General features: G+C 49.0%; 1 protein-coding gene across 1 annotated transcript; it reads left to right on the top strand.

Annotated features, from left to right (window-relative positions):
* The first annotated feature begins 8,195 nt into the window (after positions 1 to 8,195).
* Positions 8,196 to 20,148, top strand: LOC144486570 (uncharacterized). The gene is made up of 3 exons (XM_078204626.1): positions 8,196 to 8,262; positions 12,254 to 12,424; positions 16,149 to 20,148. The coding sequence occupies exons 1-3, from the start codon at positions 8,260 to 8,262 to the stop codon at positions 16,443 to 16,445; spliced, it is 471 nt and encodes a 156-aa protein (XP_078060752.1). The 5' UTR covers positions 8,196 to 8,259; the 3' UTR covers positions 16,446 to 20,148.
* The last annotated feature ends 5,513 nt before the right edge of the window (positions 20,149 to 25,661 follow it).

Raw genomic sequence — 25,661 nt, 5'->3', positions numbered from 1 at the left:
GAAAACCGGAACACCCGGAGGAAACCCACACAGACACGGGGAGAATGTGCAGACTCCACACAGACAGTAACCCAAACCGGGAATCGAACCCAGGTCCCTGCTGCTGTAAGACAGCAGTGCTAGCCACCGTGCCGCTCCAGCAGTTGTCAAGGCAGTTGTCAGGGCCAACATTCTTCCCCAGTTAGCCTCTTGTTAGATTGCTGTTGCTACCTGGTCAGGCGCTGAATTCATCTTCAGTCACATTTCAGTAATTAACTCCGAATAATTGTTTGTGATTTTCTATAAACTGGGCACGCCCGTCTCAGGTTACTCAGTGTCAGTTTCCATCGCGAGTGAATTGCGATGTTTCGATTCCAATCCCGCACCTTTCTCTGCAGTGTTGGGCGGGTCATGACAAACTGAACTATTTGGTATTGTATTAAAGTTAGTGCCTGAACAGGGACCCTGGGGCTGGATTTATCCATCGGCTTGAGGGCAGCACCGCAAGGTGCGAATATTTAAAAACACACACAAGTACTCAGGGGATTAGGGGTAATATATTAACATGAATTGAGGAATGTTGAATGGATCAAAAACTAAACATAGAACATAGAACAGTACAGCACAGAACAGGCCCTTCGGCCCACAATGTTGTGCCGAGCTTTATCTGAAACCAAGATCAAGCTATCCCACTCCCTATCATCCTGGTGTGCTCCATGTGCCTATCCAATAACCGCTTAAATGTTCCTAAAGTGTCTGACTCCACTATCACTGCAGGCAGTCCATTCCACACCCCAACCACTCTCTGAGTAAAGAACCTACCTCGGACATCCTTCCTATATCTCCCACCATGAATCCTATAGTTATGCCCCCTTGTAATAGCTCCATCCACCCGAGGAAATAGTCTTTGAACATTCACTCTATCTATCCCATTCATCATTTTATAAACCTCTATTCAGTCTCCCCTCAATCTCCTCCGCTCCAGAGAAAACAGCCCTAGCTCCCTCAACCTTTCCTCATAAGACCTACCCTCCAAACCAGGCAGCATCCTGGTAAATCTCCTCTGCACTCTTTCCAGCGCTTCCACATCCTTCTTGTAGTGAGGTGACCAGAAACGTAAGCCTCGGAATAAACAAATTATTTTCCGGTTGCCGGGCTCCACCTGGTGGCCAGGACGTGGGACTCGGCCATTGGGAAACTGTGTCATCGAACCCGAGAAACGAGAAGGAGAAGGAGGCCATTCAGCCCTTCGAGCCTGCTCCCCCATTCATTCTGATCATGGCTGAACTCAATAGCCTGATTCCGCCTTCTCCCCATATCCCTCGATCCCTTCAGCCCCAAGAGCTACATCTCATTTCTTCTTGAAATCAGACAATGTTTTGGTCTCAACTACATTAGTTGGGAGTGAATTCCACACATTCAGCACCCTCTGGGTGAAGAGATTTCTCCTCACCTCAGTCCCAAAAGGTTTACCCCTCATCCTCAAACTATAGCCCCTAGTTCTGGACTCCCCCCTACCATCAGGAACATTCTTTCTGTATCATAAAAAAATGTTCCCAGCACAATGTTTCCTTGAGGAGCAGCGCTGTCTACAGGAGTTTAGACATTTCACCCACTGGGTGTCAGACAGGCAACCCAACAGTGGAGGGGAGAGGAATGGAGAGAATTGTTGGTGATATAGACCTGGGTGTCATTCACGTACATTTGTAAGTTGATACGTTTTCTGGTGATGTCACTGAAAGGTGGGTGGTCAGGAGTCAATCCTTGAGGGTACAATAGACATAATGGCCAGGATACAGGAAGTGAAGGCATTTCTGGTGTTTGGCTACAGCCGGATGGATAGGAATGGAAGCAGCTGGATGATGGAGGGGAGGGGGCTGGAGGAGGACAGTGTGGTCAACGATGACAGCGATGCAGCCAGGGCGAGGAAGATGAGTTCCACACGGACCACCTATTTATTCATGGGTTGACATTATAGGCACGTTGTACTGTGAGTGAGCGCAGATTTAACTATCTCAACACATTCCAGGAACTAAATAACCTGGTGATCTTTGCCAGTGACAAATCTGTTCCCCAACCAACCAACCAGCCAATGCACTCCTGTCCCATCAGGATGTGGAATGTGAATCTCAATCAAAAAACACAATTGATGTCATGGATCAGGGGAGAGAGACAGAAACTAACATTTCAACATTCCAAAGCTGTACTAGTAACATTGTACAAAGAGGGAATTAGACCCCCACAGACCCTGAATACTGGATCACTGACCACACTGGAGTTCCTCCCAGATCCTGGTATTTATTCCATATTATCCGTTTCTATGCTCCAGGTGTTTCTCTGTGGGCTGTGGGTGTTTGGGAATCTTCCAATGATAATGATGCACTGATGACAGTAAAACAATTAATTAAATAATGAAGCATCATAATTGAAACCGGTTTATCAATATCTGAGCTGCCAGATATAGGAGAGAAACAGACGGGACTGTAGAGGCATTCCAACTGAAAATGGTGAGTTATCTGTTTCAATATTTAGCTGAGGAATATTTAAGATTCAATGTGGAGTTTTGGGTTTATCTCCAGGTGTGTGTGGGATATCAGCATTACTCCAGCTACCTGCTGTGACACAGTATCGGGGAACCCCAACACTGTCTGCACTATTCTGCAAAGTGTCTGCAATAGTTTCCAATTCCTTTTCATCTGCTCTCCCAGGAAACTGAAATGATATTTAATTCCACAATTCCATTGAGCCTCGCTGACACCTGGAAGAGGGAATGTTGGATAGGGATCAGCACTGGGAATCTTGTTTGATCTTTCTCAGTATGAACTTTTCTCATATCTCTGTAGAGTCGATGAATGAGCTGTGTAATTATCACCGTTTAAAAGAGATTGTGGAGGAACCAGGATGAGGGATTGCAACACTGGGAAAACTCTGCTGCCTTTAGTGCTGACCTGCCTCATTAATAAAGTAAGAAGTCTCACAACACCAGGTTAAAGTCCAACAGGTTTATTTGGTAGCAAAAGTCACCAAATAAAAGCTACTGAATAAACCTGTTGGACTTTAACCTGGTGCTGTGAGACTTCTTACTGTGTTTACCCCAGTCCAACGCCGGCATCTCCACATCATTAACAAAGAACAAAGAACAGTACAGCACAAGAACAGGCCCTTCGGCCCTCCAAGCCCGTGCTGGTCATGACGCCCTAACTAAACTAAAAAAAACCCTCTGCCCTTACTCGGTCCGTATCCCTCTATTCCCTCCCTATCCATGGACCCATCCAGATGCCTCTTAAATGTTGTTAATGTGCCTGCTTCCACCACCTCCTCTGGCAGCGGGTTCCAGGCACCCACCACTCTCTGTGTGAAAAACCTCCCCCACACATCTCCCTTAAACTTTCCCCCCTCTCACCTTGAACCTGTGCCCCCTTGTAATTGACACCTCGACCCTGGGAAAAAGCCTCTGACTGTCCACCCTGTCTGTGCCTCTCATCATTTTGTCGACCTCTAATCAGGTCTTTCCCCTCAGCCACCGTCTTTCCAGTAAAAAAGGACTGTAAAACCATCGCGACACAAACTAACTCCAGCATTTATTGTGATAAAATTCATTTATCCACTGGATAAATGACGAGTGGTGTACCGCAGGGCTCTGTATTGGGACCTCTGCTGTTTGTGATTTATATAAATGATCTGGAAGAAGGAGGAACTGGGGTGATCAGTAAGTTTGCGGACGACACAAAACTGGCAGGACTTGCAGATAGTGAGGAACATTGTCAGAGGCTACAGAAGGATATAGATAGGCTGGAAATTTGGGCAAAGAAATGGCAGATGGAGTTCAATCCTGATAAATGCGAAGTGATGCATTTTGGTGGGAATAATGTAGGGAGGAGCTACACGATAAATGGAAGAACCATAAAGGGTGTAGAGACGCAGAGGGACCTGGGTGTGCAAGTCCACAGATCTTTGAAGGTGACGTCACAGGTGGAGAAGGTGGTGAAGAAGGCATATGGTATGCTTGCCTTTATAGGACAGGGCATAGAGTATAAAAGTTGGGGTCTGATGTTGCAGATGTATAGAACGTTGGTTCGGCCGCATTTGGAATACTGCGTCCAGTTCTGGTCGCCACACTACTAGAAGGACGTGGAGGCTTTGGAGAGAGTACAGAGGAGGTTTACCAGGATTTTGCCTGGTATGGAGGGGCTTGGTTATGAGGAGAGATTGGGGAAACTGGGGTTGTTCTCCTTGGAAAGACGGAGGATGAGGGGAGACTTAATAGAGGTGTATAAAATTATGAAAGGCATAGATAGGGTGAACGGTGGGAAGCTTTTCCCCGGGTCGGTGGTGACGTTCACGAGGGGTCATAGGTTCAAGGTGAAGGGGGGGAGGTTTAACACAGATATCAGAAGGACATATTTCACACAGAGGGTCGTGGGGGCCTGGAATGTGTTGCCGGGCAAGGTGGTGGAGGCGGACACACTGGGAACGTTTAAGACTTATCCAGACAGCTATATGAACGGAGTGGGAATGGAGGGATACAAAAGAGTGGTCTAGTTTGGACCAGGGAGCGGCGCGGGCTAATTGTTCCTGGTTTCTCGTTTCAAGGCTTCATTCTATGATCATCTTGCTGGTGCCAGGACAGAGCGAGACTGCGGATAGTTGGGAACCTGTCTCGGGGGCAGGGAATTCATATGGTGTTCGTGGAAGTGGAAATGACTAGGGTTGGGAAGCATTTTCCGATCAGGGCCATTGTGATCTCCTGGACTCGTTTCGATCGCCTCAGGGGGTCGGAGAGGAATTTCCCAGATTTTTTTTCCCCATATTGGCCCTGGGGTTTTTCACTCTGGGGTTTCGCCTCTCCCTGGAGATCACATGGTCTGGAATGGGGGGGTGGGGGTGAGTTAATAGGTTGTAATGAACAAAGCATCGTAGCTGTGAGGGACAGCTCGGTGGATAGGATATTGGTATGTAGATAGGCTGGAAAATTGGGCGGGGGTCCTGGATTCAGGATTCAATCCTGGACCGGGGAGCGGCGTGGGCTTGGAGGGCCGAAGGGCCTGTTCCTGTGCTGTATTGTTCTTTGTTCTTTGTTTGTTGTTCTTGGATGGAGCATTTTATTAATGTTTCAGATATTTCCCTAACATATCTCATCAATTATTTTCTAACTACAGAAGCCATCATCCAGGGGCAGGAATATAAACTATTCACAAACAGCACCCACCCTCGCTAACTCCATTAATGGTTTCCAAGTCAGAAGGTTGTGGGTTTGAGCCCCCACTCTGGGAATTGACCTTATAATTCAGGCAGACATTGGCCACTGAGGAAGCTCTGCATTGTCGGGTGGACAAAGTAAAGTAAAGTTTATATATTAGTGTCACAAGTAAGGCTTACATTAACACTGCAATGAAGTTACTGTGAAATTCCCCAAGTCGCCACAGTCCGGCGCCTGTTCAGGACAATGCACCCTAACCAGCACAGTCTTTCAGACTGTAGGAGGAAACCAGAGAACCCGGAGGAAACCCACGCAGACACGGGGAGAACGTGCAGACTCCAGACAGACAGTGACCCAAGCTGGGAATGCGAAGCTGGGTCCCTGGCGCTGTGAGGCAGCAGCGCTAACCACTGTGCCACCGTGCCGCCCCAGCAAGGCAGTTGTCTGGGCCAACATTCTTGCCCAGTTAGCCACTTGTTAGATTGCCGTCGCTACCTGGTCAGGTGCTGAATTCATCTTCAGTCGCGTTTCAACTCACTCGTCGCCACACTCTGGCGCAATGCACCCTAACCAGCACAGTCTTTCAGAATGTGAGAGAAAACCGGAACACCCGGAGGAAACCCACGCAGACACGGGGAGAATGTGCAGACTCCACACAGACAGTAACCCAAACCGGGAATCGAACCCAGGTCCCTGCTGCTGTAAGACAGCAGCGCTAGCCACCGTGCCGCTCCAGCAGTTGTCAAGGCAGTTGTCAGGGCCAACATTCTTCCCCAGTTAGCCTCTTGTTAGATTGCTGTTGCTACCTGGTCAGGCGCTGAATTCATCTTCAGTCACATTTCAGTAATTAACTCCGAATAATTGTTTGTGATTTTCTATAAACTGGGCACGCCCGTCTCAGGTTACTCAGTGTCAGTTTCCATCGCGAGTGAATTGCGATGTTTCGATTCCAATCCCGCACCTTTCTCTGCAGTGTTGGGCGGGTCATGACAAACTGAACTATTTGGTATTGTATTAAAGTTAGTGCCTGAACAGGGACCCTGGGGCTGGATTTATCCATCGGCTTGCGGGCAGCACCGCAAGGTGCGAATATTTAAAAACACACACCAGTACTCAGGGGATTAGGGGTAATATATTAACATGAATTGAGGAATGTTGAATGGATCAAAAACTAAACATAGAACATAGAACAGTACAGCACAGAACAGGCCCTTCGGCCCACAATGTTGTGCCGAGCTTTATCTGAAACCAAGATCAAGCTATCCCACTCCCTATCATCCTGGTGTGCTCCATGTGCCTATCCAATAACCGCTTAAATGTTCCTAAAGTGTCTGACTCCACTATCACTGCAGGCAGTCCATTCCACACCCCAACCACTCTCTGAGTAAAGAACCTACCTCGGACATCCTTCCTATATCTCCCACCATGAATCCTATAGTTATGCCCCCTTATAATAGCTCCATCCACCCGAGGAAAAAATCTTTGAACATTCACTCTATCTATCCCCTTCATCATTTTATAAACCTCTATTCAGTCTCCCCTCAATCTCCTCCGCTCCAGAGAAAACAGCCCAAGCTCCCTCAACCTTTCCTCATAAGACCTACCCTCCAAACCAGGCAGCATCCTGGTAAATCTCCTCTGCACTCTTTCCAGCGCTTCCACATCCTTCTGGTCGTGAGGTGACCAGAGACGTAAGCCTAGGAATAAACAAATTATTTTCCGGTTGCCGGGCTCCACCTGGTGGCCAGGACGTGGGACTGAGCCATTGGGAAACTGTGTCATCGAACCCGAGAAACGAGGAGAAGGAGGCCATTCAGCCCTTCGAGCCTGCTCCCCCATTCATTCTGATCATGGCTGAACTCAATAGCCTGATTCCGCCTTCTCCCCATATCCCTCGATCCCTTCAGCCCCAAGAGCTACATCTCATTTCTTCTTGAAATCAGACAATGTTTTGGTCTCAACTACATTAGTTGGGAGTGAATTCCACACATTCAGCACCCTCTGGGTGAAGAGATTTCTCCTCACCTCAGTCCCAAAAGGTTTACCCCTCATCCTCAAACTATAGCCCCTAGTTCTGGACTTCCCCCTACCATCAGGAACATTCTTTCTGTATCATAAAAAAATGTTCCCAGCACAATGTTTCCTTGAGGAGCAGCGCTGTCTACAGGAGTTTAGACATTTCACCCACTGGGTGTCAGACAGGCAACCCAACAGTGGAGGGGAGAGGAATGGAGAGAATTGTTGGTGATATAGACCTGGGTGTCATTCACGTACATTTGTAAGTTGATACGTTTTCAGGTGATGTCACTGAAAGGTGGGTGGTCAGGAGTCAATCCTTGAGGGTACAATAGACATAATGGCCAGGATACAGGAAGTGAAGGCATTTCTGGTGTTTGGCTACAGCCGGATGGATAGGAATGGAAGCAGCTGGATGATGGAGGGGAGGGGGCTGGAGGAGGACAGTGTGGTCAACGATGACAGCGATGCAGCCAGGGCGAGGAAGATGAGTTCCACACGGACCACCTATTTATTCATGGGTTGACATTATAGGCACGTTGTAGTGTGAGTGAGCGCAGATTTAACTATCTCAACACATTCCAGGAACTAAATAACCTGGTGATCTTTGCCAGTGACAAACCTGTTCCCCAACCAACCAACCAACCAGCCAATGCACTCCTGTCCCAACAGGATGTGGAATGTGAATCTCAATCAAAAAACACAATTGATGTCATGGATCAGGGGAGAGAGACAGAAACTAACATTTCAACATTCCAAAGCTGTACTAGTAACATTGTACAAAGAGAGAATTAGACCCCCACAGACCCTGAATACTGGATCACTGACCACACTGGAGTTCCTCCCAGATCCTGGTATTTATTCCATATTATCCGTTTCTATGCTCCAGGTGTTTCTCTGTGGGCTGAGAGTGTTTGGGAATCTTCCAATGATAATGATGCACTGATGACAGTAAAACAATTAATTAAATAATGACGCATCATAATTGAAACCGGTTTATCAATATCTGAGCTGCCAGATATAGGAGAGAAACAGACGGGACTGTAGAGGCATTCCAACTGAAAATGGTGAGTTATCTGTTTCAATATTTAGCTGTGGAATATTTAAGATTCAACGTGGAGTTTTGGGTTTATCTCCAGGTGTGTGTGGGATATCAGCATTACTCCAGCTACCTGCTGTGACACAGTATCGGGGAACCCCAACACTGTCTGCACTATTCTGCAAAGTGTCTGCAATAGTTTCCAATTCCTTTTCATCTGCTCTCCCAGGTAACTGCTCGCTGGCATTTCTGCTCCAGGTATCAATCTCACCCGGGCGGCGACTCGGATACCAGCCCGGGGTCCTCTGTGGGGTGGCACCCTCAGAGAGGGCTCCACGTGAAATTGTGCCCAGTGGTTCCCCCTGTTTTCTGGGGAATGATGGGGGTCTTTCTGGGTGACGGGGCTGTGATGAACCGAATGGTTTTCCTCATGTTTTGTGCTTCACAGAGTTGCAATTGATGGGTACGTTGGTGAGTTATGAGTTTGCAAAGCAGTGAAACAGATTCTTAATGTTTTAATGATCTCCGTGAGTGAGAATTGAGACTCTTTGACGCTGTCAGGGTGATTGGGGACCAGGAAAACGTAGCGAGAAATTCCTGGCAATTTATAAGCCACCATTCCTGAATAAAAAGAAGGATTCTTGGTTTAACACCTGCGTGATTTTCCTGAACACGCTTCAATCTCTTTCCTAATGAATTTTTTCTGATCCCTTTTACCCAGTCCCAATGACATTTAGAGAACGATAGACACCCCACCCCCTCACTATCATCAAATCGAGACTTACTGATCCTCTCCAACTCTAACTCAGTCTTTTCCACCACCTCAAAGTGGGAAACTCTTTCACTCTCTGTTTCTCACATTCCCACAATCGACTAAACTGAAAACCATGAAATAATTTTCTTTACTTTCTTCCAACCTCTCAAACCCCCGTCTCCTGCTCTCTGAGCCCCAATTCATTACCTCACTGACCCATTGTGTATTTCCACAGCTTTCTATCTTTAATCACAGGCGGTTTCCTTATCCTTATTTGTATATTTATTCATGTCACAATGACGTTACTGTGCAATGAAGTTACTGTGAAAATCCCCCAGTTGCCACACTCCGGTGACTGTTCGGGTACACCGAGGGAGAATTTAGCACGGCCAACACACCTAACCAGCACGTCTTTCAGACTGTGGGAGGAAACTGGAGCACCCGGAGGAAACCCACGCAGACACGGGGAGAGCAAATCCATTGAGTATTGAAACCAATGTCAATCTTTGGTTCTGGCCGCACTTGGAGCATTGAGTGTAATTTTGTCCATTTTCCCCAGTGAGTGATATTGAGTGTGTGGAATGGAAAGTGATCAGGAGAATCAGCAATATTCAGGCTCCACATTATTCAGATCCAGTTTGACTTGTTAGACAGACACAGGCTCAGAGACGGAGCGACTGAGGATTTTAAAATGTCGAAGGGATTGGATAGGTTATTTGAGATGGACACGAATGGGATTGGGAATGAGTCTAAAATCCTGAGGGAAAGGTTAAATCAGTGGTTCCCAAAGGGTGCGGCGCGCCACACTGGTGCGGCGAGAGGGGATGGCAAGTGTGGCGGGAAGATTCAAGAACAATCAAAGAAACATTGAAACATGGTTTAAACAAGCATTGTTTTATACTTTCTAGATGTCCCATGATCATATTATAAAGTAGTTGTGTTCTATGTTATGAATCAAGCACTGCTCGGAGTTGTTTTTGAATGTATTTATGATCAATAAAAAATTCGGTGTGGCACGAGCAAATTTTTATTCTGAAAGTGCGGCCCAGTGAAAAAAGTTTGGGAACCACTGGGTTAAATATTGGGAAGGATTTATCACCAGCCTCTGGGCCGTGTGGTATCCACAGATTCACTGTCATTCCCCCCCGCCCCCCAACCCTGTGACCAGGCAGTTTGCCCCCCTTTTAATGTCCCCCTCATGGGTCTGTGTTTTTTCTTACGCCTTGGGATGTTTTTTCGGTGTCAAATTTTGGACGACGTGGGGATTGTGGAAGGTGTTTTATGAATGGAACTTCTTTCTCAACTTCAGAGTGGGAAAACCTCCGTGATCCGCGTTTGCTGCACGAATGATTTCTATGTGGGAAGGTCAGAGAATGCTGCTGAAGTGTTTGCTGAGGTTGTACAGCTTCTTCAGCCTCAGCCTGGCTCCCCCAATGAAATGGTATTTGTATATCAGGAACAGCTGTCTGACAGCGAGCATGAAGAGGCTGTAAAGAAACTGACAGTTTACAATATCGAACGGCAGACACTGCAGACGTTTCACCAGATCATTGAGACTGACAGTCACCTGTTGGTAAAACACACATTTTCCCAAATGTGCAGGCAGGGGAAGCAGAGTTGGAGAGTACAGGCAGGGGAAGCAGAGTTGGAGAGTACAGGCAGGGGATGGACAGTCAGAGAGTACGGATAGGGGAAGCACAATCTGAGACTGCAGACAGGGGAAGCACAGTCTGAGAGTACAGACAGGGGAAGCACAGTCTGAGAGTACAGACAGGGGAAGCACAGTCTGAGAGTACAGACAGGGAAGCACAGTCTGAGAGTTCATCCAGGGGGAGCACAGTCTGAGAGGACAGACAGGGGGAGTACAGTCTGAGAGTACAGACAGGGGAAGCACAGTCTGAGAGTACAGACAGGGGAAGCACAGTCTGAGAGTACAGACAGTGGAAGCACAGTCTGAGACTACAGACAGTGGAGTACAGACAAGGGTAGCACAGTCTGAGAGTACAGGCAGCGGAAGCACAGTCTGAGAGCAGAGACAGCGGAAGCACAGTCTGAGAGTACAGACAGGGGACGCACAGTCTGAGAGTACAGACAGGGGAAGCACAGTCTGAGAGTAGAGACAGTGGAAGCACAGTCTGAGAGTACAGACAGGGAAGCACAGTCTGAGAGCAGAGACAGCGGAAGCACAGTCTGAGAGTACAGACAGGGGACACACAGTCTGAGAGTACAGACAGGGGAAGCACAGTCTGAGAGTAGAGACAGTGGAAGCACAGTCTGAGAGTACAGACAGGGGACGCACAGTCTGAGAGTACAGACAGGGGAAGCACAGTCTGAGAATACTGGGACTGTGTGGAGTGGAAAGTGATCAGGAGAATCTGCAATATTCAGGCTACACATTATTCAGATCCAGTTTGACTTTTTAGACAGACACAGGCTCAGAGACGGAGCGACTGAGGAACTTAAAATGCTGAAGGGATTGGACAGGTTATTTGGGATGGACACGAATGGGATTGGGAATGTGTCTAAAATCCTGAGGGAAAGGTTAAATATTGGGACGGATTTATCACCAGCCTCCGGGCTGTGTAGTATCCACAGATTCACTGTCATCCTTTATGAAGGACAATGGGGCGGCACAGTGGTTAGCATTGCTGCCTCACAGCACCAGGGATTCAGTTTCAATTCCTAGCTTGGGTCACTGTCTGTGCGGAGTCTGCACATTCTCCCCGTGTCTGCGTGGGTTTCCTCCGGGTGCTCCAGTTTCCTCCCACAGTCTGAAAGATGTGCGGGTTAGGTGGATTGGGCTGTGCTGAATTGCCCCTTGGTGTCAGGGTGACTAGCCAGAGTAAATGGCTGGGCTTCGTTGGATCGGGCCTGTGTGGGATTGTGGTCGGTGCAGACTCAATGGGCTGAATGGCCTCCTTCTGCACTGTAAAGTTCTTTGCTTCTATGGAAATAGACATTTCTCTGAGTGAGGAGGTTACACCCAGTTTACAGAGAAAGTGTTTCTGGTTATCTTCGATTCTCGGCTTTTCCCTGAATTTGCTGATTGGCTCAGGATTTTAAGTCAGAAATTGCTGCCTTTTATTCTCCTTAGTGACCCCCCGCCCTGTGACCAGGCAGTTTCCCCCCTCCTAATACCCCCCTCATGGGTCTGGGTTCCTTTATCCTCACGTTTCTGCCTTGGGATGTCTTTTGTTGTCGAATTTTGGATGACGTGGAGATTGTGGAAGGTGCTTTATGAATGTTACTTCTTTCTCAACTTCAGAGTGGACAAAGATCAGAGGATTCTCAGGTTGATGAGGTTGCGAGTGAATTGATCAACCTGTCGCTTACAAAACAAGACGAACAGCCCAGCAGCGAGGATGGAGCAGTTGCTGAGAAACAGAAAGTACCAGATTCACTGGATTCGCCGCACACGATTTCGAGCAGCTCTCAGGTAACAATGATGTGTTGCTAAATGTGATACTGGGCATGAAGTTGGTTAGTGTTATCCGGAACTGACATCCCAGTTCCGTGGCGATGGTCATGTTTCCCCTCCCACAGGGGATTTCAATCAGCAGCAAACACTGTCACTGGGCTGGACTCTGCAAAGTGTGTTTTACAATGTGAAGTAATTTAATTCTGGGTTTATTTATCCCAGTCATACTTTCCCCTCAATCCCCTCTCGGGGCAATTTGATATCTTCAGCAACACCTCCCACCCAATCAAAGCTGCTGGATTCAGCCCACCCCCCTGCCCGTCCCCCAATCCCACCCCCATCAGGTAGAGGGGCTCCGACTGCCCCCCCCACTGAAACCAGCAACTCATTGGAGCTTCCCGTTCATCTGTGATGGGACTCGCACACTCTCTAAAGGGGAATATTGTGAGGTGACTACTGGGGGTTACTGAGTGCAATTTACCCCAATTTACCCCCTCAACTGCCCATCCCGACGATGCAAAGTCCAGCCCCGTGGGACCCAGTGCGTGCTGCTATTCTGCTGCTAAAGGCATCACGCTCTGTGCTATGCAATGGGATCTCCCTGTGCTCCTTTAGTATCATTTTCTTGTATTAATCTATCCAATTCTTGATGTAAAAATCCCAAAGGGTTTGTTTAGTTAGAAGGTGATCTCTCACTAACCAGCGTGCAATATATTAACTCTGTTAATGAACTGTCTAACACTGGGTGATGGGCAGAGTTTCTCTGAGCTTAGGTTCAGGGGCTGCACCGACTGAAGGAGCTGAGATTGATTCCAGTCTGGGGGTAACTCACGTCCTCGATCCAGCAGCAACTACCACTTTACACTTCAGTGTTGCTCCCAGCAGTTTGTGGAGAGACCAGCCTGCTCAAACTGGGACAGTAAGAAGTCTCACAACACCAGGTTAAAGTCCAACAGGTTTATTTGGTCGCACGAGCTTTTGGAGCGCTGCTCCTTCATCCGGAGAGTGCTAAAACTTGGGCAGAGCGACTCACTCAACCCACCCCAGGGGGGGAGGGAGGGGGGAGGGGGGGAGGGGGGAGGGGGGAGGGGGGGAGAGGGGGGGGGGAGGGGAGGGGGAGGGGGGAGGGGGGGGAGTCGGGGTGGAGGGGGGAGGGGTAGTGGGGGGGGAGGGGGGGAGGGGTGGTGGGGGGGAGGGGGAGGTGGGGGGGGTGGGGGGGTGGGAGGGGGGTTGGGGGGGAGGGGGGGTGGGGGGGAGGGGGCGGTGGGGGGGAGGGGGGGTGGGGGGAGGGGGGGTGGGGGGGAGGGGGGGTGGGGGGGTGGGGGGTGGGGGGGAGGGGGGGTGGGGGGGAGGGGGGGGTGGGGGGGAGAGGGGGGTGGGGGTGTGGGTGGGGGGGTGGGGGGGTGCGGGGGGGAGGGGGGGAGGGGGGGAGTGGGGGGGGGAGGGGGTGAGGGGGGGAGGGGGTGAGGGGGAGGGGGGAGGGTGGGAGGTGGTGTGGAGGGGGGGAGGGGTTGTGGGGGGGAGGGGGGGAGGGGGGGTGGGGTGGTGGGGGGGAGGGGGAGGTGGGGGGGTGGGGAGGTGGGGTGGGGAGAGGGGGTTGGGGGGAGGGGGGGGTGGGGGGAGGGGGGGGTGGGTGGGAGGGGGGTGGGGGGGAGGGGGGGGTTGGGGGGAGGGGGGGGAGAGGGGTGGGGGGGAGGGGGGTGGGGGGGAGGGGGAGGGGGGGTGGGGGGGAGGGGGAGTGGGGGGGGAGGGGGTTGGGGGGGTGGGGGGTTGGGTGTGGTGGGGCGTTGGGGGGGTGTGGGGGAGGGGGGAGGGGGGGAGGGGGGGTGGGGGGGGTGGGTGGGGGGGAGGGGGGGTGGGGGTGAGGGGGGGTGGGGGGGGTGGGTGGGGGGGAGGGGGGTGGGGGGGAGGGGGGTGGGGGGGAGGGGGGGTGGGGGGGCGGGGGTGGTGGCGGGCGGGGGGTTGGGGGGGGGGTGGGGGTGGGGGGGTGGGGGGGAGGGGGGGAGAAGGGGGGTGGGAGGGCGGGGGTGGGGGGGGGGGGGGGGGGGTGGGGGGGGGGGGAGGGGGGGGGTGGGGGGGGAGGGGGTTGGAGGGGTGGGGGGGAGGGGGGGTGGGGGGGGAGGGGGTTGGGGGGGGCGGGGGAGGGGGGGAGGGGGGTGGGGGGGAGTGCGGGGGGGTGGGTGGGGGGGCGGCGGGGGCGGGTGGGGTGGGCCGGGGGGCGGGGGGGGTTGGGCGGGGAAGCAGTCACGCTTCCAGTTTCCGACTGCTCTCCATTGACTCCGACAGGAGTGTGTGAAGTGTGAGGATAATTGTGAGGGGAAGCAGTCTGAGAGTACAGACAGAGGAAGCACAGTCTGAAAGTACAGACAGGGGAAGCAGTCTGAGAGTACAGACAGGGGGAGCAGTCTGAGAGTACAGGCAGGGGAAGCACAGTCTGAGAGTACAGACAGGGGGAGCACAGCCTGAGAGCACAGACAGGGGGAGCACAGTCTGAGAGCACAGACAGGGGGAGCACAGTCTAAGAGTACAGACAGGGGAAGCACAGTCTAAGAGTACAGACAGGGAAAGCAGTGTCTGAGAGTACAGACAGAGGAAGCACAGTCTGAGAGTACAGACAGGGGAAGCACAGTCTGAGAGTGCAGACAGGGGAAGGACAGTCTGAGAGTACAGACAAGGGAAGCACAGTCTGAGAGTGCAGACATGGGAAGGACAGTCTGAGAATGCAGACAGGGGAAACACAGTCTGAGAGTACAGACGGGGGAAACACAGTCTGAGACTACATTCACGGGGAGCACAGTCTGAGAGAACAGACAGTGGAAGAACAGTCTGAGATTACAGACAGAGGAAGCACAGTCTGAGAGTACAGACAGGGGGAGCACAGTCTGAGAGTTCAGACAGAGAAATGATTCAGTGCTGTAACTATTTTTAAATTAATGGCTATGTACAGAGTCATTCCGCTCATTTTGAAGGGGAAACTAGAATGATTGTTGGTTGACGATGTTACATCCCAGGGGTAGCACGATGGTACAGTGGTTAGCACTGCTGCCTCACAGCGCCAGGGACCCGGGTTCGATTCCTGGCTTTGGTCACTGTCTGTGTGCAGTCTGCACGTTCTCCCTGTGTCTGCGTGGGTTTCCTCCGGGTGCTCCAGTTTCCTCCCACAGTCTGAAAGACATGCTGGTTAGGGTGCATTGGCCGTGCTAAATTCTCCCTCAGTGTACCCGAACAGGTGCCGGAATGTGGCGACTAGGGGATTTTCACAGTAACTTCATTGCAGTGTTAATGTAAGCCTACTTGTGACACTTCCCGATTCTAAGGAATTTGAGTGAACTCTGACTAATGATCACTGCAAAAATCTGAAATAATTTCCTAAAATTGCTGGCTTTTAGGTTTTTTTTGATTCCAGACAGCTGATTGATTGTCGGGCTGGGTCAGTAAAGTGGAAGAATCGGCTAGGTTCTTTCCCAATCTTTCACTCAGTTCTTCTGAACTGTGGCCAGGTATCAAAAAGCCACAGTTCAGGAATTCCCCATCTGAACCCCTTTCCAATCCCCCCTCCTCAAATCCCCTCCGTGTGTCAGAGCTGCCGCCCCCCCACCCCTCCCAATATGTGTCTCTTGTGTCAGTGTTTGTTATTCCTCATGTTGCCACTTTGGGATGTTTGTGTACAAGATTGGGAACGTTGGGAGATCCGGAGATTGTGAAAATTGCTGATTAAATGTAAGCTCCTTCTCTCCTTTAGGGTATACACATCTACTTAATCCATGAGGCAAACACCACATATTACAAAGTGGGCCATTCTAAAAATCCCATGAGACGGTGCCGTGAACTTCAGACAGGAAACCCCCGACAACTGACACGTGAGCATGAAGTATGGGTGAGGGACAAGGAGGCAGAGGGAAGGATTTTTGAAGCACTGCAGGAATACAAAGCAGACCTGGGCGGAGGCACCAAGTGGTTTCGTCTCGACACCGAAGCAAGAGTTAATGAGGCAAAAGCAGCAATGAACAATGAGAAATGGCCAGATCTGCTGCACTAACGGGTGTTCGAATCAGCATTGAACAGTGTCACTGGGCTGGACTCGCCAAATAATCTTTCCATTGTCAATATCAGATTGTCATCGTTCAGGTAGAAAGTGTTTTATGGAGCCCACCTGGGTCATGAGTTTTGCATCTTGAATTTGGCTCGGATAAGCATGATAGGCTTCACTTCAGGTGTGATTCAAAAGACCCAGTAGGGAGCTTTTATCAAACAAGGTTTAATTAAGAATGTAGTTAACCTGTATGGAAAGAAAATTAGCAATATCTTTTATCAATTACAAACAAAACAATCACGATAATGTATAACCCTTAACAAATACATCTAAGATGTTCCAATCAAACCAAAACCGCCCATAGACAAAACCCTTTAAACAAGTTCAACACAGCAAAGACTAATGCTCACGTGATACTGGAATTGAGTCCTTTGGTTGAAAGCGGCAGTTCTCTTGATACTCTCAGAATAGTTTGAAGTCAGATTAGCTTCCCAGAACACCAGGAAGAGACTCTGGTCAAACCAAACAACAACAGATTATTTACTCCAGGAAGGCAAGAAGCCTTGCTTTCAGCTAACCAGCAAAATTTCCAAAACCAGGGAGAGAGAGAGACACTTCTTTCCAGCTTAATGTCCCTTCCAAAACTCAAACTACTGCCAGTCAAACAGTAAATGATACCTTAAACTCCCTAGGAAAGAAAACAAAACTGTCCAAAAACATATGGCCTTCCTCCTAACAATGCAGCTCATCATAAATCCCAAAGTAAAAAATAAACAAACCCCATTTAAGTAGCAATAAAAGGACTCCCAAAGATAACTCGGCACACTGAGAGCTGCAGAGAACATGATTTTTAAAAAAATCTCTGAAAGGTACAATAACATCACAGGGTAAGAAAATCCAAATTTGAAGTCATTTAATTCGAGATTTATTAATCCTATTAATTTTATGTTTGATTTGATGCCCTCCTCAGGGGCAGTGACATTTACCACCCATTGGGATACAATACAATGGAAGCAACAACTCCGGGGTTCAGTTTCCTACCTCCCCCCCCCCCCCCGTCCCCCAATCCCACCCCCATCAGGTAGAGGGGCTCCGACTGCCCCCCACTGAAACCAGCAACTCATTGGAGCTTCCCGTTCATCTGTGATGGGACTCGCACACTCTCTAAAGGGGAATATTGTGAGGTGACTACTCGGGGTCACTGAGTGCAATTTACCCCAATTTACCCCCTCAACTCCCCATCCCGACGATGCAAAGTCCAGCCCCGTGGGACCCAGTGCATGCTGTTATTCTACTGCTAAAGGCATCACGCTCTGTGTTATGTAATGGGATCTCCCTGTGCTCTTTTAGCATCATTTTCTTGTATTAATCTATCCGATTCTTCATGTAAAAATCCCAAAGGGTTTGTTTGGTTAGAAGGTGATCTCTCACTAACCAGCGTGCAATATATTAACTCTGTTAATGAACTGTCTAACACTGGGTGATGGGCAGTGTTTCTCTGAGCTTAGGTTCAGGGGCTGCACCGACTGAAGGAGCTGAGATTGGGGGTAACTCACGTCCTCGATCCAGCAGCAACTCCCACTTTACACTTCAGTGTTGCTCCCAGCAGCTGAGTGGATGGACCAGCCTGCTCAAACTGGGACAGTAAGAAGTCTCACAACACCAGGTTAAAGTCCAACAGGTTTATTTGGTAGCACGAGCTTTCGGAGCACCGCTCCTTCATCAGGTGAGTGCTAAAACCTGGACAGAGCGACTCACTCAACCCACCCCAGCTCCCGGGACAGCGAAGGGGGGGGTGGCAGCGGGGAAGCAGTCACGCTTCCAGTTCCCGACTGCTCTCCGGTGACTCCGACAGGAGTGTGTGAAGTGTGAGGATAATTGTGAGGCTCTCAGAGTTGTCCATCCTGTCCACACCCTGGTGAGATATTGGAGGGTGCGGGACTGAGAGTCAGGGGAGGAGGGAAGGGTATGGGAGTTGTGGAAGTGTGGATTGGAGCAGGAGGTAGGCCGAGAGCAATCCGCAGTTACTGCATTACTGGAAACCAGCCAGATTCGTAAAGTGAAGAGCCTTAATTCTGAGACAATTAAAGAATAAGCAATTAATCAATAGATCTATTCGAAAGGCTGGGAATATAATCTGTAACACAAAGTTTATAATCTTTTACATTTTATAATTACACATAATTAATGCTTGATTTTAAATACATTAGTCATAAATGATGAGAATTGTAAGTGGCTAAACTCCAAACTTTCGCACCCTTGGCAAATTACTCGTTGGAAAAGGAATGGGGCCTTCTTCAAATAGTCTCATTTTTTAGCAAGCATTTGCATTAAAACACCAGGAGATGCACGGGTGGCACAGCGGTTAGCATTCCTGCCTCACAGCGCCAGGGACCCGGGTTCGATTCCTGACTTGGGTCACTGTCTGTGTGGAGTCTGCACGTTCTCCCCGTGTCTGCGTGGGTTTCCTCCAGGTGCTCCAGTTTCCTCCCACGGTCTGAAAGATGACTTAGGGATCACAGGTGGACAGAGTGGTGAAGAAGGCATTCGGCATGCTTGGTTTCATCGGTCAGAACATTGAATACAGGAATTGGGACGTCTTGTTGAAGTTGTACAAGACATTGGTAAGGCCACACTTGGAATACTGTGTACAGTTCTGGTCACCCTATTATAGAAAGGATATTATTAAACTAGAAAGTGTGCAAAAAACATTTACTAGGATGCTACTGGGACTTGATGATTTGAGTTCTAAGGAGAGGCTGAATAGACTGGGACTTTTTTCTCTGGAGCGAAGGAGGCTGAGGGGTGAACTTATAGAGGTCTATAAAATAATGAGGGGCACAGGTCAGCTAGATAGTCAATATATTTTCCCAGAGGTAGGGAAGTCTAAAACTAGAGGGCATAGGTTTAAGGTGAGAAGGGAGTGATACAAAAGTGTCCAGAGGGGCAATTTTTTCACACACAGGGTGGTGAGTGTCTGGAACAAGCTGCCAGAGGTAGTAGTAGAGGCAGGTACAATTTTGTCTTTTAAAAAGCATTTAGACAGTTACATGGGTACGATGGGTATGGAGGGACATGGGCCAAATGCGGGCAATTGGGACTCGCTTAGGGGTTTTAAAAAAAAAAGGGCGGCATGGACAAGTTGGGCCGAAGGGCCTGTTTCCATGCTGTAAACCTCTATGACTATGATTCTATGTGCTGGTTAGGTGGATTGGCCATGGTAAATTGCCCCTTAGTGTCCAGAGATGTGCTGGTTAGGGTGCATTGATCTGAACAGGTGCTGGAGTGTGGCGACTGGGGGATTTTCACAGTAACTTCATTGCAGTGTTAATGTAAGCCTACTTGTGACACTAATAAATAAGCGTTAAGCTTTAAAAAAAGCAAGTGGGAATCGGGGCCAATTATTCATCAGCAGATGGTTAAATGACCCAATTATTGGGCAACCCTTGGGCTAATTTGAGTGAAGAGAGCGTGAGTGACGGGGGTAAAAATGAAAGTTTGGAGTGGCCATTTTTTTAACATGTTATTCAGGTTTTGGAATTATCACTTCACAACTTTAGCCTGAGCAACCGAGGAAAGTCTGTTTGATTGTTAAAGTTAAACTTTCTCCTCTTACTGTTCATTGCTTTTAATTATATTACGCCTTTTTATCTTTTTAACTTGTTATCTTTCTGCCCTTTAATAGTGAATAAAGCTTTTGCATTTACCATTTGAAGTGTTGATTCTTGCCGGATTGTGAAAGTCTTGTGGAACCTGCTTGAATTCACAACTAGGGATTTATTGCAAACTAACAGTGTCCTCAAAGTTGTCCATCCTGTCCATACTCTGGTGAGATATTGGAGGGTGCGGAACTGCAGCCTACTGAGAGTCAGGGGAGGAGGGAAGGGGATTGGAGTTGTGGAATTGTGGATTGGAGCAGGGGAGGAAGGCCAAGAGTAACTCCTGAGGAGTTGGTGGAGGCTCAGGAAGAGGTTTGGAGTGATGGTCAACTGTGGGAATCACTTGTCTCTGATCCCAGCTCCAATGGGGAATCAGGAACTCATTGTTGATGGAGTCATAGGGTTGGACAGTGCAGAAAAGGCCTTTTGGCCCATCGAGTCTTCACCAACAATAACTACCACTAAAGGCACACTAATCCCATTTTCCTGCACTTGTCCCGTAACCTTGAATGTTAATATTTTAAGTGCTCAAGTGTAGAGGGACAGGTAGTATTGAGGAAGCAGGGGGGCTGCTGAAGAACTTGGACAGGTTAGGAGAGTGGGCAAAGAAGTGGCAGATGGAATACAATGTGGAAAAGTGTGAGGTTATGCACTTTGGAAGGAGGAATGGAGGCATAGACTATTTTCTAAATGGGGAAATGCTTAGGAAATCAGAAGCACAAAGGGACTTGGGAGTCTTTGTTCAAGATTTTCTTAAGTTTAATGTGCAGGTTCAGTCAGCAGTTAGGAAGGCAAATGCAATGTTAGCATTCATGTCGAGAGTGCTAGAATACAAGAGCAGGGATGTAGTTCTGAGGTTGTCTAAGGCTCTGGTCAGACCCCATTTGGAGTATTGTGAGCAGTTTTGGGCCTCGTGTCTAAGGAAGGATGTGCCGGCCTTGGAAAGGGTCCAGAGGAGGTTCACAAGAGTGATCCCTGGAATGAAGAGCTTGTCGTATGGGGAACGGTTGAGGACTCTGGGTCTGTACTCGTTGGAGTTTAGAAGGATGTGGGAGGGATCTTATTGAAACTTACAGGATACTGCGAGGCCTGGATAGAGTGGACGTGGAGAGGATGTTTCCACTAGTAGGAAAAACTAGAACCAGAGGGCACAAGCTCAGGCTAAAGGGACGATCCTTTAAAACAGAGATGAGGAGGAATTTCTTCAGCCAGAGAGTGGTGAATCTGTGGAACTCTTTGCCACAGAAGGCTGTGGAGGCCAGGTCATTGAGTGTCTTTAAGACAGAGATAGATAGGTTCTTGATTAATAAGGGGATCAGGGGTTATGGGGAAAAGGCAGGAGAATGGGGATGAGAAAAATATCAGCCATGATTGAATGGCGGAGCAGACTCGATGGGCCGAGTGGCCTCATTCTGCTCCTATGTCTTATGCTCATCCAAATATGTTTTAAAGGTTGTAAGGTTTCCAACCTCCACTCCCTTCCCAGGCAGTGCATTCCAGATTCCCACCACCCTCTGAGTGAAAATATAATTTCTTAAATCCCCTTTGAATCCCTCACCATAAAACTGTGCCCCCTCGTGTTTGGCCCCGCAACCAAGGGGAACAGCTGCTCCCTACTCACCCTGTTCATACCCCTCAGAATGTTAGACACCTCAATCATGTCCCCACCTCAGCCTTCTCTGCTCTAAACCAATCCCAGCCTATCCAGTCTCTCATAGCTCAAATGCTCCATCCCAGGCAACATCCTGGTGAACCTCCTCTGTACCCCCTCTACTGCAATCACATCCTCTCTATAGTGAGGTGACCAGAACTCCAGCTGTGGCCTAACCAATGCTCTGTACAACTCCAACATTACCTCCTTGCTCTCATACTCTCCATCACAACTGATAAAGACAAGTGTCCCTTATGCCTTCTTAACTATCCCATTCACCTGCTCTGCCGCCTTCAGGGATCTGTGAATAAGTCCCCCAAGATCCCTCTGTTCCTCTGAGCTTCCCAGTGTCCTGCCATTCATTAAATATTCCCTCATCTTGTTTCTTCTTCCAAAGTGCATCACCTCGCACTTATCAGGGTTAAACACCATCTGCCACTGCTCTGCCCACCTGACCAACCCATCCATATCTTCCTGCAACCTACGATCTCCTTCTTCACTATTAACCACCCGATCAATCTTGGTGTCGTCTCCAAACTTGCTTATCATTCCCACCACATTCTCATCTGTAATTTTTATGTATATAACAAACAACAAGGGTCCCAGCACTGAACCTTGTGCTACACCATTGGACACTGGCCTCCAGTCACTCGAACAGCCTTCTGCCACCACCCTTTGTGTCCTATTACTAATGATGTGGAGATGCCAGCGTTGGACTAGGGTAAAACATCATGACTCCACATCATGACTACCATCGACACCGCAAACTGCCGGCTCCAAGTGGAGAGGATCTCCAAGAAGATCGCGCATATCGACACAGACATCAAGTTTCTACAAAGATGCAAGAAGGCAGACAAGATACCGAAAGGACTACGGATCACGAACCCACTCAGGTCAACCTATAACACAGACTATGCTGAGAGACTTTGCCGTCGCACCTCTCTCACCCTCCTCAACCACCTCATACACCAGCTCTACAGCAAACGCCGCAACCTGGAAACCAAGATAGAGTCCTATTACTAAGCCAGTTCCTGAGGCATCTCACCAAGTTTCCCTGTATCCCATGTGCTTTAACCTTCTCAATCTGTCTCCCATCTGGGACCTTATCAAAGGTTTTGCTAAAACCCATATAAACTACATCAACTGCACTTCCCTCATCCACACACTCCATCATATTTTCAAACAATTCTACCAAACTTCTTAATCATGACCTCCCTCTGACGAAGCCATGTTGACTATCCCTAATTAACCATTGCCTTTCCAAGTGGAGATTAAATCTCTCCTTCAGAATTTCCTCCAATAGTTTCCCTAACACTGATGTGAGTTTCACCGGTCTGTAATTCCCTGGTTCATCGCTACCATGCTGACACTATAATTAAGAAAGCCCACTAACATCTCTACTTTCTCAGAAGACTAAGGAAATTTGTCATGTCGGTTACGACTCTCACCAACTTTTACAGATGCACCATAGAAAGCATTCTTTTCGGTTGTATCACAGCTTGGTATGGCTCCTGCTCTGCCCAAGACCACAAGAAACTACCAAGGGTTGTGAATGTAGCCCAATCCATCACGCAAACCAGCCTCCCATCCATTGACTCCGTCTACACTTCCCGCTGCCTCGGCAAAGCAGCCAGCGTAATTAAGGACTCCACCCACCCTGGACATTTTCTCTTCCACCTTCTTCCGTCGGGAAAAAAATACAAAAGTCTGAGGTCATGTACCAACCGACTCAAGAACAGCTTTTTCCCTGCTGCTGTCAGACTTTTGAATGAATCTACCTTATATTAAGTTGATCTTTCTCTACACCCTAGCTATGACTGTAACACTACATTGTGCATTTTCTCCTTTCCTTCTCTATGATCGGTATGCTTTGTCTGTAGAGCGCGCAAGAAACAATACTTTTCACTGTATGTTAATACATGTGACAATAATAAATCAAATCAGAACAAATCAAATTCTTGAAAATTGAAACCACATTAACTGTTCTCCAATCCTCTGGCACTTTCTCCGTAAGAAGTCTCACAACACCAGGTTAAAGTCCAACAGGTTTATTTGGTAGCAAATACCATAAGCTTTCGGAGCACTGCTCCTTCGTCAGATGGAGTGGATATCTGCTCTCAAACAGTGCACAGACACAGAAATCAAGTTACAGAATACTAATTAGAATGCAAATCTCTAAAGCCAGCCAGGTCTTAAAGGTACAGACAATGTGGGTGGAGGGAGCATTCAACACAGGTTAAAAAGATGTGTATTGTCTCTTTAACCTGTGTTCAATGCTCCCTCCACCCACATTGTCTGTACCTTTAAGACTTGGCTGGCTTTAGCGATTCACATTCTAATCAGTATTCTGTAACTTGATTTTGTGTCTCTGTGCCCTGTTTGAGAGCAGATATCCACTCCATCTGACGAAGGAGCAGTGCTCCGAAAGCTTATGGTATTTGCTACCAAATAAACCTGTTGGACTTTAACCTGGTGTTGTGAGACTTCTTACTGTGCTTACCCCAGTCCAACGCCGGCATCTCCACATCATGACTTCCCCCGTGGCCAGAGAGGAACTAAACATTTGGGTCAGAGCCCTTGCAATTTCCTGCCTCGCCTCTATAGCACCTAGGGTGCAATTCATCCAGGCCAGGGGATTTGTCCATTTTTATGCCCATCATAGCCTCCAATACCCCCTCACTCCCTGTGTCAAACTGTGCAAGGTCCTCACAGCCCCTTTTCCTGAACTCTGTACCTGTGCTCCCTGGGGACAGGGTGGGGTGGGGGAGGGGGGTTGGGGGTGAGAGGGGGCTGGTTGGGGGGAGGGGGTGGTTGGTTGGCAGAGTCTGAGAGTACAGACAGGGGGAGCACAGTCTGAGAGTACAAACAGGGGGAGAACAGTCTGAGCGTGCAGACAGGGGAAGAACAGTCTGAGCGTGCAGACAGGGGAAGCACAGTCTGAGAGTACAGACAGTGGAAGCACAGTCCAAGAGTACAGACAGAGAAGCACAGTCTGAGAGTACAGACAGGGGAAGCACAGTCTGAGAGTACAGACAGTGGAAGCACAGTCCAAGAGTACAGACAGAGAAGCACAGTCTGAGAGTACAGACAGGGGAAGAACAGTCTGAGAGTACAGACAGTGGAAGCACAGTCCAAGAGTACAGACAGAGAAGCACAGTCTGAGAGTACAGACAGGGGAAGCACAGTCTGAGAGTACAGACAGGGGAAGCACAGTCTGAGAGTACAGACAGGGGAAGAACAGTCTGAGAGTACAGACAGGGGAAGCACAGTCTGAGAGTACAGACAGAGTGAAGGACAGAATGAGAGTACAGACACATGGAGTACAGTCTGAGAGTACAGACAGAATGAAGGACAGTCTGAGAGTACAGACAGGGGAAGCACAGTCTGAGAGTACAGACAGGGGAAGCACAGTCTGAGAGTACAGACAGGGGAAGCACAGTCTGAGAGTACAGACAGAGTGAAGGACAGAATGAGAGTACAGACATGTGGAGTACAGTCTGAGAGCACAGACAGAATGAAGGACAGTCTGAGAGTACAGACAGGGGAAGCACAGTCTGAGATACAGACAGGGGAAGCACAGTCTGAGAGTACAGACAGGGGAAGCACAGTCTGAGAGTACAAACAGGGGGAGAACAGTCTGAGCGTGCAGACAGGGGAAGAACAGTCTGAGCGTGCAGACAGGGGAAGCACAGTCTGAGAGTACAGACAGGGGAAGCACAGTCTGAGAGTACAGACAGAGTGAAGGACAGAATGAGAGTACAGACACGTGGAGTACAGTCTGAGAGTACAGACAGAATGAAGGACAGTCTGAGAGTACAGACAGGGGAAGCACAGTCTGAGAGTACAGACAGGGGAAGCACAGTCTGAGAGTACAGACAGGGGAAGCACAGTCTGAGAGTACAGACAGAGTGA

This window comes from Mustelus asterias, unplaced genomic scaffold, assembly GCF_964213995.1.
Source record: "Mustelus asterias unplaced genomic scaffold, sMusAst1.hap1.1 HAP1_SCAFFOLD_400, whole genome shotgun sequence".
Classification (NCBI taxonomy): domain Eukaryota; kingdom Metazoa; phylum Chordata; class Chondrichthyes; order Carcharhiniformes; family Triakidae; genus Mustelus; species Mustelus asterias.
Note: the sequence above shows the minus strand (reverse complement) of the source record. Positions and strands in the feature narration are given on the sequence as shown.